Here is a 12,028-nt window from a genome sequence, read left to right as displayed (position 1 = left end):
TGGAGTAGTGGCCTTGCTCTTAGTTGGGGCGGGAGGTGTGTGGGCAGGAAATCTTGTCGACTGCACTGTGAGGAGAGTGCGTTAGTATTCACGCCATTGCTGCACGTGACATTATAGGTGGTGTCCTATGGACGTTTTAAATTAAGTGGTTTCTCATGCTCCCTTAAGTACACTTGCGAGGGTTGAGGTGAGTACCGAATTATCTGTTTGTGGGATGTGGGATGTCTGTTGTACTTGTCACCTTGCTTGCGTCATACAATTGTACTAATAGCTGATCATGGTGACGTGCAGCCAACTTAAGCGTCGGCGGCTTTCTTGTAATGGAGCAGGTCCCTCCTGGCCATGCCAGCTGCCAGAGTTAAGACAGACAACTCATTTTCACTGGGTTTTTGCTCTGCATTTCTCATTGGCGATCTATTTGTTGGAGTCGCTCTGCCGAGTCTCTTGCACTGCCTTCCATCACTACCCTCAGAGAGGTTGTGCCTTTACATATCTTCTCGTGTAATGCATTTTTTCTTCTTCTTTCGTTGTGCTTCTCGCCGGCTCCCCCTCTTGCCGTTCCGTGTAGAAATCTAAACCAACCACCACTACCACTACTACCACGTAAGATGATAAGCGCCCTCCGTAACACATCGCCCACGGCGTCTTCCTACGACGACACTAGCTCCGTGGCCTCAAGCCGCGATACCTCGCACAGCACCGTGGACTCCATCGACGCCACCAGCTCAGTCAGTTCAAAGGAGGGGAACCGGATGCTCGATGGGCTGCGCCTTGAAGTTGACTTGCGTGACGAACGTATCAAAGAGCTTGAAAGCGCGTACGAGGAGCTCTTGCGGAAGGCAAAGTACGACGAGGGACAGCTGCGCTGCGAACTAGAGCAAGCTGTAGGCAGCCTTGCAAACGCTGAGAGCGCGATTGAAAAACTCCAGAGCGCGAAGGAAGCTGCGGACAGTGAGCGCTGGAAGATGGTTGAGCGTGCTGCCGCCTTGGCGGTCGAACGACAAACAGCCATAAAGGAGGCTCGCGCTGCCGAGGAAGAAAAACAGGCGGTTGTCCGTCGCTATCAGGCGAAAGAGAAGGAAAACGCGAACACCATCAAGGAGTCCGACACTGTCGTCTTGAAGGTCGACCACCAGAGAGCCACTGAGGCCCTCAAGGCGGCCGAGGCTGAGAAGCAGAAGGCTGCGGAGGCTCTCAAGGCTGAGCAGCAGAAGGCTGCTGAGGCTGAGAAGAAGGCTGTGGATGCCCTCAAGGCTGCTGAGGCTGAGAAGCAAAAAGCGGCCGAGGCTCTCAAGGCTGCTGAGGCTGCGAAGAAGGCTACAGAGGCCCTCAAGGCTGAGCAACAGAAGGCTGCGGAGGCCCTCAAGGCTTCCGAGACTGAAAAGCAGAAGGCTGTTGAGTCGGCGAAGAAGGCTTCGGAGGCCCTCAAGGCTGCCGAGGCTGAAAAGCAGAAGGCTACGGAGGTTGAGAAAAAGGATGCTGACGCTGAGAAGAAGGCTGCTGAGGCTGCGAAGAAGGCTGCAGAGGCTCTCAAGGCTGAGCAACAGAAGGCTGCTGAGGCCCTCAAGGCTTCCGAGACTGAAAAGCAGAAGGCTGCTGAGGCTGCAAAGAAGGCTGCGGAGGCCCTCAAGGCTGCTGAGGCGGAGAAGCAGAAGGCTGCCGAGGCTCTCAAGGCTGCGGAGGCTGAGAAAAAGGCTGCCGAGGCTGCGAAGAAGGCTGCAGAGGCTCTCAAGGCTGAGCAGCAGAGGGCTGCGGAGGTTCTCAAGGCTGAGCAACAGAAGGCTGCTGAGGCCCTCGAGGTTGCCGAGGCTGAAAAGCAGAAGGCTGCTGAGGCGGAGAAGAAGGCTGCGGAGGCTGAGAAGCAGAAGGCTGCGAAGAAGGCTGCTGAGGCCCTTAAGGTGACTGAGGCTGAAAAACAGAAGGCCGCGGAGGCTCTCAAGGCTGAGCAACAGAAGGCTGCCGAGGCTGAGAAGAAGGCTACAGAGGCCCTCAAGGCTGCCGAGGCGGAGAAGAAGGCTGCCGAGGCTCTTAAGGCTGAGGCGGAGAAGGCTGCCGAGGCTGAGAAGAAGGCTGCCGAGGCTCTCAAGGCTGAGCAACAGAAGGTTGCCGAGGCTGAGAAGAAGGCTACAGAGGCCCTCAAGGCTGCCGAGGCGGAGAAGAAGGCTGCCGAGGCTGTGAAGAATGCTACAGAGGCCCTCAAGGCTGAGCAACAGAAGGCTGTGGAGGCTCTCAAGGCTGAGCAACAGAAGGCTGCGGAGGCTCTCAAGGCTGCCGAGGCCCTCAAGGCTGAGCAACAGAAGGTTGTCGAGGCTGAGAAGAAGGCTACAGAGGCCCTCAAGGCTGCCGAGGCGGAGAAGAAGGCTGCCGATGCTCTTAAGGCTGAGGCGGAGAAGGCTGCCGAGACTGAAAAGCAGAAGGCTGCCGAGGCTGTGAAGAATGCTACAGAGGCCCTCAAGGCTGAGCAACAGAAGGCTGTGGAGGCTCTCAAGGCTGAGCAACAGNAGGCTGCGGAGGCCCTCAAGGCTGAGCAACAGAAGGTTGCCGAGGCTGAGAAGAAGGCTGCCGAGGCTCTCAAGGCTGAGCAACAGAAGGCTGCGGAGGCTGAGAAGAAGGCTGCCGAGGCGGAGAAGAAGGCTGCCGAGGCGGAGAAGAAGGCTGCCGAGGCGGAGAAGAAGGCTGCCGAGGCCCTCAAGGCTGAGCAACAGAAGGCTGCCGAGGCTCTCAAGGCTGCCGAGGCCCTCAAGGCTGAGCAACAGAAGGTTGCCGAGGCTGAGAAGCAGAAGGCTGCCGAGGCTCTCAAGGCTGAGCAACAGAAGGCTGCGGAGGCTGAGNAGAAGGCTGCCGAGGCTGAGAAGAAGGCTACAGAAGCCCTCAAGGCTGAGCAACAGAAGGTTGCCGAGGCGGAGAAGAAGGCTGCCGAGGCCCTCAAGGCTGAGCAACAGAAGGCTGCCGAGGCTCTCAAGGCTGCGGAGGCCCTCAAGGCTGAGCAACAGAAGGTTGCTGAGGCTGAGAAGCAGAAGGCTGCCGAGGCTCTCAAGGCTGAGCAACAGAAGGCTGCCGAGGCTGAGAAGAAGGCTGCCGAGGCGGAGAAGAAGGCTGCCGAGGCGGAGAAGAAGGCTGCGGAGGCTCTCAAGGCTGCCGAGGCCCTCAAGGCAGAGCAACAGAAGGCTGCCGAGGCCCTCAAGGCAGAGCAACAGAAGGCTGCCGAGGCGGAGAAGAAGGCTGCGAAGGCTGCGAAGAAGGCTGCGGAGGCCCTCACAGCTGCTGAGGCTGATCGGAAGAAGATGCTTGAACTTTCGAACGAAAGCACGGGAGCGATCAGCAACACGACTCCGCTTCTGGGAGAAGGTGGCAATGCTTCCAATAAAGGTAGAGGTGGTTTTTGGCAGTGCTTCTGCGTCACAATGTGAGTGTCAGTGTCGATGCACTTGCTTCCTTTTTTTAGACACACGTAGAGAATGATAACTCCCCGCCCTATTTTGACTGCTGGAAGGGAGAATTAGTTTTTTTTTGGGTTCTCTCAATTTTATCTGGTTAAACTTTTGTTTTTAACGTTTTGTAAAGAAAAAAAACTTCATTCCTGCTTGAGATTTTACGTTAAGAGTGAAGTTTTTTTATTATAGTGATAGTAAAGGTGAATTGAGTGATAAATAGAGTGGCTTGTCGCTTTTTCTTTTTGTTCTTAAATTCCATGAAGGGCATTCTTCAATGTGAGTTGCGGTGTGTTCTGCGAGTAATCTTTTTCTGTTCTTTTTGCGGTTTTCCTCTAATGTTGCGTTTTGGGCAGTTGAAAGGTGTGCTAGGAGGTTTCTCTTGCACGGCTGATACTTTAAGCCGTCTTTATTTCACCAAAGAAAGAAAAAGGCATTGCCCACATGTCGGTTTCGGAGGTGTTTCTTCGCGATGGCGTGGCCTGCACGAAGGTGGATGCGCTAGGAACCAGCATGAAAGATCGCTACCCACGGTGGACATTATTGGTTGTTCTGCAACGTCAATGGTCACGCGATAGGCGCGCCAACAGACTATACGCCCCGGCATTTCAGCTGTTGTTTGCGTCCTCCGCCGAGTCTGAGGACGAAATCACCACTGCAGCGGATGATGCCCCATGGCACCTCCTTTTCTACGACACGAAGCTCAGCTGCCGGGAGGCACTCTGGGAGGAGAAGGTAGCGGAACTTATCACCCAAATTTGGAAAGGTGTGCCCTCGGGTCTTCATCCTTCGTGTTTCTCCGTGATTTGCGTGACTGTGGGCACCACACACGAGCGGCTTGGTCTCTTCTCAGAACGTGCCTTCTCTCTCTTCAAGGAGAGGGTCGAGCGGGTGCTGTTTGAGCTTGGGCTGCAGCGGGCATCTGTTCAGCGGCACAATGTACTGGGGAGCAGGGCCGACGAGCAGAAGGGTAGTGACGCTTGTACTCGGCTTCCAGCGTTTGTGGAGCAGGCGATTCAGTGGGTGTGTCATCGAACACCAGAGGCAGCGGACGTTTCGGCGCCGTCGCAGAAGGGAAATGATGCCATCCTACAGGAATTTCTGCGATTGCATAAGTTATTGTACACTGCATCTTTTCAAGAGTCTGTTGACGCTATTGGCGATGATGCGGCACCAGCAGCACGAGTTGGTGAATGTCCAAACCCCAAGTTGATGGAGGAACGGCGTGTGGCAGTGAATAATTTGAAGAAGCGTGTGGGTCATGTTGTCTCATTCGCATTGACATCGCCTACTTCCTCAGAACATGTAGGGTCGCCATGGTACGTTCTCCTCCTGCAGAAGCCGCTTGTGGAGAAGCAGGAAGTGTCGATCGACAACCTTGACCCCGGCCCACTCGAGCCGCAGCCCATCGGCGCAGAGCTGCATATGATGCATGATTGCGGTGAGGTGCTCTATCTTCAGTCGGAATTGTGTGACGAGAGAAACTTAGATACAGTGTACGAGGACATCATGCACGAGGATGGCGAACTTTTCGCGCAATTGACACCTGTTGAGGGTATTGCCTTTGACGATATTGACCATTATCTGGAGTTTTTGTCTGCACAACAACATCAGCAGCAGGAAATGACGGCGGAGAAAGTGGCCCCAATGGAGCCGCTGTGCAAAGGATCGTGCTGCAACTATACGTTCCCAAAAGTTGTTGTGCGAAGGCCGACGGGATCAGTTGTGAAGAGCACCGCCATATCGTCACCACACGCAGAGATCTTAGAGGAGTCACCCCATACGCCGGAACAGTGGGAGGCGGCGAGGTTGGCCTTCGCGTTTCTCTCTCAGCACATCACGCCTGTCAGCGGTGGGGGTTACACTCTTGCAAGGGATGTAGCACCGGTACCGCCACCACCGCACGGCGACGCATGTTCATGGTGTGGCCGTCGCCGCAACAAACTTCTACGTTGTGGCGGTTGCCGGGTGGAGATGTACTGCTGCAAGAAGCACCAGATGATGGATTGGAAGGGTGGCCATAAAGGTAAGTGTGGGCTGTGGCGGAAGGCACGGGAGGACTACGAGCAGCGCGTTGTACCGCTCCTCCAGACGCGCGAGGTGGATCTTCCCACCACCCCATCAGCCTCAGCCGTTGTGACGTTGCTGCAGTTCCTCACCGCCTCTCAGCATGAATTGCAGGAGCTGGCGTTTCCGGTCGTCCACATTATCGGGATCGATACAGATGTGTCAGGGTTCCTCGCAGAACTTGCACACCGCGTGAAGCAAATAGTTGGGAAGTGGAAACAGTTGCGCCTCCTCCTGTGCTCTGACGCCTTCAGTGATGAGGAGCAGAACGCCGTCTATGCCGTTGACAAGGACGGCGACGTCACGCGAACGAAGCCTACATCTGTTTTGGGAGACGCGTGGCACACACAGTCGGACAGGAACGCAGTGGATGCTGTGGCCTTGGTGCGCCTGTACAGCACAAAGTACCATATCTTCATTACTGACGCGCTCGCTGGCAGCATTACTCCTGCGCCTGGTACAACTAATAGCTGTGGTGGTGGTGGTGGTGGTGGTGGCTTTACGCCATCAGCAGTGGTGTCGTTCAGCAGCCCGTCAGGGGCCGGGATGACGTACTTCAGCGCTGCCGCAGAGGTCTTCGCCAAGCACTTTGTTGGTGTCATTCCGGTGATGTGCACCGAGGCGACACTTGTCGGAGCGCACAACACATTAGACGCCATCTTTTCGCGGGTGAAAAATAATGCTGGGGTGAGCGCGGACCACAATAAAAAGCTTCTTTCCCTCCATACCAACCCAGATGACCTCATCCAACTCAATGCCAGTGGCATGTGCAGCAAAGTTGTAGAGATGCCTACTACAGCCGCCGCTGATACCTTGCCGACAACCAAACAGACGGCATTGGTGCCACATCTGAACCTCTACTGCTTCACTGTTCCTGTGTTGCGGTAACGTGTGGTTGATGTCTTGCCTTTACACTGGGATCGTATTTCGTATTCGTACAACACATATCTCTGCAAGCACACACCTTTGACCATTGTTGACTACATTCGATTGATGATATTTTTTTTGATTGTGATTTGTTTGGCTGCTCTTGCAATCTTTTGCAGTTGCTTTGTCTCTGTTAGCATTCTTTTTTTTTTCGTGTGCGAAAAGAAAGGGGGAACAGTGTATTATTTGTTCGTCTTGCTGTTGCTTGTTTGCGCTCCTCAAGGCCGCGGAGCAAGACATTAACAGTGGCTGGGTCTCCAACGGGGGCAATCCGTGAAGAGCCGGTGACGTGCTTCTCTCAGTGCGACGCTGAGCGAATACGTAAGATTCTTTCCGGTGGCGGTGCCAAACCCCAACGGTCAGAGACCATCGCACCCTCGATGTCCAGCAGACGGCTCGTCCGCACTGTGACTCCTAATACGTGCTTGTCCACGTGCCAAGAGCGCATGGGAGAAACAGCGACCGTGTCGCACAGTGTGGTCGTCGTCCCGGTGGTAGCTACAGCTGGAAAGCAGGAGCCGGGGTGCCAGTGCCCGGCCACAGCGGCTGACAGGCCGCTGCTGGATGCTCGCCGAGAGTACTCGAGTCTGGAAGCCTCGCTGACAAACAACGATGACTATGGAAAGGGAGAGATGTGCACATTTCAAGTCCAAAGCCAGCCGCCGCAAAATCCAGGGGCGGTGGCCGGTGCGAATTGCCGAAGCGATGAGCACCGTGAGAGAAGGTGCAGGTTCAGCCTGCGGGTGCTTGTGATTGCAAACATTCTTCTGATGATCTTGGTGGTCTCGGTCATCTGTGTTGTGCCACTGGAGACAACAAGTAGAAAGGCGTTGAATTTAGGACTCCAGTCGACGATAAAAAGCTCCTCGGAGATGGCCAGTAAGTCCACAGCAAACAACTTCATTTTACTCCAGGAGGTCATCAGTACTATAGCCCTCAGTTTACAGTTCAATCAGACCGTACAGCTGCACCCTTGGAGAGACACCAGCATGCCAACCGTGATGCAGCAATTATGTGGTTTCGTTGCCAATTCTGTAGTTTCGGGTCATCTGCTTTACTTACATCTCAGTAGTCCCTATTCAGGTTATGGTGCATACTGCTCTCGGCAGTACGATGGAGAGACGTTGATTGGGAAGTATGTCCGACGTGGAGAGTCTGACTACCGTTACGAGGTTGACCGAGAGACGCTGAAGTATGCCGAGCCAAAACAGCCCTTTTTGGAGGTTTCCAAAATGACAGAAAGACAAAATACTGTGGACTTCGCCGCCCCTGATAACCCATTTCTGAACATCGCAATACCCTGGGTTGAGTTAGGCCAGCAACGCCGGTGGTGGGTCTTCGCGAGGTCAGGCAAGACAATGGTGACGTACACGTACCCTTTTAGAGACTACCTTGGCAAGCTGGCGGTGATCACAGGTGCTCTCCAGCTGGGCAAACTTCAGAGTGTTTATCCTGAGGTGTTGCTCTCTGAGGTGGGCAGCTCGATGGTGGTGGAACTTCAGAGTGGACTTGTACTGAGCACCAACCCAAATGAAGGGAAACCGACCGTGTGGGATAATTGGAACTGCACCGTGACACCCGAAAGGTGTTGCGAGGGTGCGCAAGATTCGGTCCAATACATTGACTCAGTCAACAATCCGGACATGCGGACAGCCGTTGCGAAGCTCGGTGGGAGGGACGGCATCATGATGCTATTACGGCAGGAACGGCATTCACAGGTCAGATTCACAAGCGAACACCGCATCCTTGTCGTTAGTGTAACCCGAGTCGATATTTCAGATGAACGTCTCAATCTTGCTGTCATTGGCCTCACGCAAAAAGCGGCGGTCACTGGAACGCTCGACAAAACCCGCAATAGGGTGGTCGCTGCCCTGGCAGCATCTGTTCTGTGCATCGCGGTTCTGGAAATGGCATTTGTTTATGTTATTGTGAAGCCGATGGGGGAAATAGCCCATGGCCTTGATCTGATGATGCAGCTCCGTGATGGATCCGATGTCATCAAAGGCTCCTCCCCGGTTAACGAGGTTGCGTTGATGCAGCGCCGATTCCGGATGCTAAATCAGCAACTTATGTACATGAAAGCGTTCTTACCACACGGGGTCATGGGACAATGTAACGCAGAGGTCGATGATGCGGCGCCGCAAGATCTTACGAAGAATGAAACATCTAGATGCAGTATGTATGTGGCACCAGTAGCAGCTGAGAAATCAACAGCACCTACAACTGAACTTTCTGTTACTCCAACAAAAGTCAATGACGTGGATGCCTTCCACTTTCGATTCAATGAGAATGTATTGAAAGACGTGGTCAATCAATTCCGCCGTCGGTACTGCAGCGTTGTGTGCGTGAGTATGGCCCTCCGCGATGATGATTATGTCATTGACGGTTTGGTGCAGGAATTCTTGGGGACCTGTATCCCCCTTCTCATGCGGTACGGTGGCGTGATAGAGATACAGCGCCCAGATTTCTTAATGATCAGCTTTGGCGCCCACTCCAACATGGCACGGAACCAAATGCAGGCGGTGTGCTTCGCCATGGAGCTGATGCAGGTGGCCAGGAAAGACATACTGGTGCGGCTCGGTGCCATTGTGGATGCAGGGGAGTACCTGGTCGGCACCTGCGGGGCCGCAAACCGTAACGCACGTGTGACGTATGGGCGGCAGATCCCCCTGCAAGCAGAGCTTCTGAGGCTTGTGCAAACCCTCAAGTGTCACGTGCTTGTGACGCGGCCTATCGCCATCTCCCTCGACGTGCAGTTCCTGACGATACCTGTGGATGCCGTTGTGTGCGGCGTCTCCAATATGCTCGTCGTTCTCTACGAACTGAGAGGACACACAGGGGCACTAGAGCCGGAGCGTGTGTCCGAGGTGCAGCGCACTGCCCGTGTTATTCGCCATGGATTTTCAAACATGCTGAAGGGAAGGTATGTGGAAGCGGCTCGTTTGCTCTCAAGGGTGGGGGGCAAGGACGTTCAAGCCGATCGCCTGTTGAGGATGTGCAACCGCTTTATACGCAAAGGGATTACCAAACCGTATCTTCGTGGTAGTAGCAAATCCAAGGTCACAGTAGTCGGTCCCAAGAACAGCAACCACACTGATCCCCTGGCTGTCTCCGCCGAGGATGTAATGCTTCCAATGCTGCATCTCAAGCAAGGATTCTTGCGCGAGGGTACGGAGCTGGAGAACAACGTCTTTGGTAACATGTCATTGAGCGCTGCGACGCTGCACAGGCACACACTGCCGATAGAGAACCATACAGAGGCTAATACCGACGAGGAGTGCGAGCGAGGTCTCTTCGAGATGTTTCTCTTATCCTCCTCCGATGAGGATGAGGAAGTGGATGGGTCTCCAACATCAAGCCAGGTGGCAGGAGGAGGCATGGCGCCGACCTTCCGCGGCAATGCAAAGGGGGAACTCCCATTTGTCTTCACAGACGTGCAGGGCAACTCGTGGACGCGGTCAGCCGAGAAGATTGGCGTTGGCGCCTTCTCGGTGGTGTACCGCGGCATGTCATCTTCAGGGGATCTCGTCGCACTCAAATGCTTCGCGCTACGTGCCCGCCACATTGACATTGAGGACATCGTTGAGGAGCTCAAGCTGTTCTCGCAGCTCCGACATGAGAATATTGTACAGTACATCAGCTGCTACTTTTCGAGCGATTATCTTATTGAGGTAATGGAGCTTGTCCCTGGTGGCTCGCTCGATAGTATTCTCGGCAATTTCGGGATTTTGTCAACGATGGCGGTGCGCCGATTCCTGCGGGACGCTTTACGTGGGCTGATGTATCTCCATTCCAAGAACGTCGTGCACTGCGACGTGAAGCCGCACAACGTGTTGGTGGCGATGGACGGTGTGTGCAAGCTGACGGACTTTGGGTCCTCCCTCCTCCGCCTGACGAACTCGATTCAGAACATCAGCAGCGTCTTCGAGATGCGCGGCACGCCGGGGTACATGGCGCCAGAGGTGGCGCGTGGGGAGGTACCAACGGCGAAGAGTGACGTCTACTCGCTTGGTATCACCGCGTTGGAACTCCTCACGGGACGGCTGCCGTGGAGCTACGCAGCAACGGCCACATCAGCGGCATCCGCAACGAAACGGAGCAGTCTGCACACATCCAACGGCGATTTGGCCGAGCAGAAGGAAGATGAAAATGAGATGAAAAACAGTGCTGGGGTGGAGCAAAGTGAGACACCTACATGGTTCGAGCACCGGGAGGCGTTCTTGGGCAGCCCCTTCACGGGCATGAGCGACGCCGATAGCGCCTGGGCGCAAACCGAACGCTGCGACATTGATTGGCTGCTGCGGAGCCCAAAGCAGCTCATCATCAGCGTTGGTAAGGGCGACGTCGTGCCGGCAATCCCGTCATGGCTTGACGACGACGTCCGTGACTTTGTGGAGTTGTGCGTGGCGCCAGAGCCCGACAAGCGGCCCACCGTGGAGGAATTACTGCAGGATCCATGGATGTTCTAGTGCGGCACACACCCATCCACACGTGAGAGAGAAGGGGTGAACCAAACGAACGGCATGAGTGGAAGGAGTGGATTAGCTACGATGTCTCTCCAGACTGTTTACTTGGAATACGGCAAGCATCGATCCTAATAAAGGGAGAAGCAAAGAAAAAAACATATAATACTAAAAATAATTGGAAATATAATAGGAAAGCAAACAAATAAAAAAAAGCAACAACAACAATAAAAAAAGACGCAGGGGAGTGGGGAAAGCGAGTGAACAGCTGAAATTGTCCCAGTCGTGGGAAAAAGGTGTACTGGAAAAGCCAGCGCACTGGGCGGAAAACGAGCATTGATAATGGTGGTAGCGTTAAGAGTCAAAGCAATTTGGATTGTGTGCTGTGTGCAACCCGTACGCGGTCCTTTTCCCTTCTCAACACACACACACACACACACACGTACGCATGCCCCTCCTCGGTGTGTAATGTTCTATTTGTTTTTCTTTATATGTGTGTGTGTGTGTGTGTGTGTTTTACTTTTTTTTTTGTATTTGCTCATTTGTGCGTGCGCGTATTTTTCTGGTTTTCTCTCTCCCTCGTAAGTGAGCGGGCGGGTAACACAATCGGCATTTATGTAAAACAAAAGGGAAGAGGAAAGCTTCAACGAACAACGACGACGAGTGACGAGGGGAAAAAGAACCGAAGGGACGAACTGCAGACTCCCCTCCTCCTCCTTTTCCTCCTCCTTCTTCTTCTCCCCCTCCCTCCCTTCCTCCCTTCTTCCCTCCCTCCCTCCCTCCCTCCTCCTCCTTTTTTATTGCTGCGGTTCCCACCACTTACCACCACTTTGTTGTCTCTTTACTGATTCCTGTGTTATTTTTGTTTTTGTTTTGTATTTTGTTTGTTTGATTTGCCCTCAGTCGAGGGAGAAGGACCGCGTGTGTGTAGCAGTGGCGGTGATAGGGGGAAATACATCGGGGAAAAGACGAGTCCCACGAGGGTGATGATGGTGGTGGTGGTGGTGGTGGGCACGCATATATGTATACATGCTTCTGCATAGTGCACACATGGTCGTGTGCCACAAGTATGCGTGTATTTGCCAACGGCAAGCCAAACAATACAAAACGAAAATAAATAAAAAAATATATATATATATA

General features: G+C 53.9%; 3 protein-coding genes across 3 annotated transcripts; all 3 read left to right on the top strand.

Moving 5' to 3' along the window:
• Positions 1 to 608: 608 nt before the first annotated feature.
• DQ04_04901020 (R27-2 protein) lies at positions 609 to 3,410 on the top strand (the record flags this gene model as incomplete). The annotated part of the gene is made up of 1 exon (XM_009313858.1): positions 609 to 3,410. The coding sequence occupies one exon, from the start codon at positions 609 to 611 to the stop codon at positions 3,408 to 3,410; it is 2,802 nt and encodes a 933-aa protein (XP_009312133.1).
• Positions 3,411 to 3,875: 465 nt separating this feature from the next.
• DQ04_04901010 (hypothetical protein) lies at positions 3,876 to 6,386 on the top strand (the record flags this gene model as incomplete). The annotated part of the gene is made up of 1 exon (XM_009313857.1): positions 3,876 to 6,386. One exon carries the CDS (start codon positions 3,876 to 3,878, stop codon positions 6,384 to 6,386), a length of 2,511 nt encoding a protein of 836 aa, XP_009312132.1.
• A 485-nt stretch (positions 6,387 to 6,871) lies between these two features.
• DQ04_04901000 (protein kinase) lies at positions 6,872 to 10,894 on the top strand (the record flags this gene model as incomplete). The annotated part of the gene is made up of 1 exon (XM_009313856.1): positions 6,872 to 10,894. The coding sequence occupies one exon, from the start codon at positions 6,872 to 6,874 to the stop codon at positions 10,892 to 10,894; it is 4,023 nt and encodes a 1,340-aa protein (XP_009312131.1).
• Positions 10,895 to 12,028: the final 1,134 nt, after the last annotated feature.

Source organism: Trypanosoma grayi (assembly GCF_000691245.1).
Source record: "Trypanosoma grayi strain ANR4 Tgr_490_V1, whole genome shotgun sequence".
NCBI lineage: Eukaryota > Euglenozoa > Kinetoplastea > Trypanosomatida > Trypanosomatidae > Trypanosoma > Trypanosoma grayi.
Note: the sequence above shows the minus strand (reverse complement) of the source record. Positions and strands in the feature narration are given on the sequence as shown.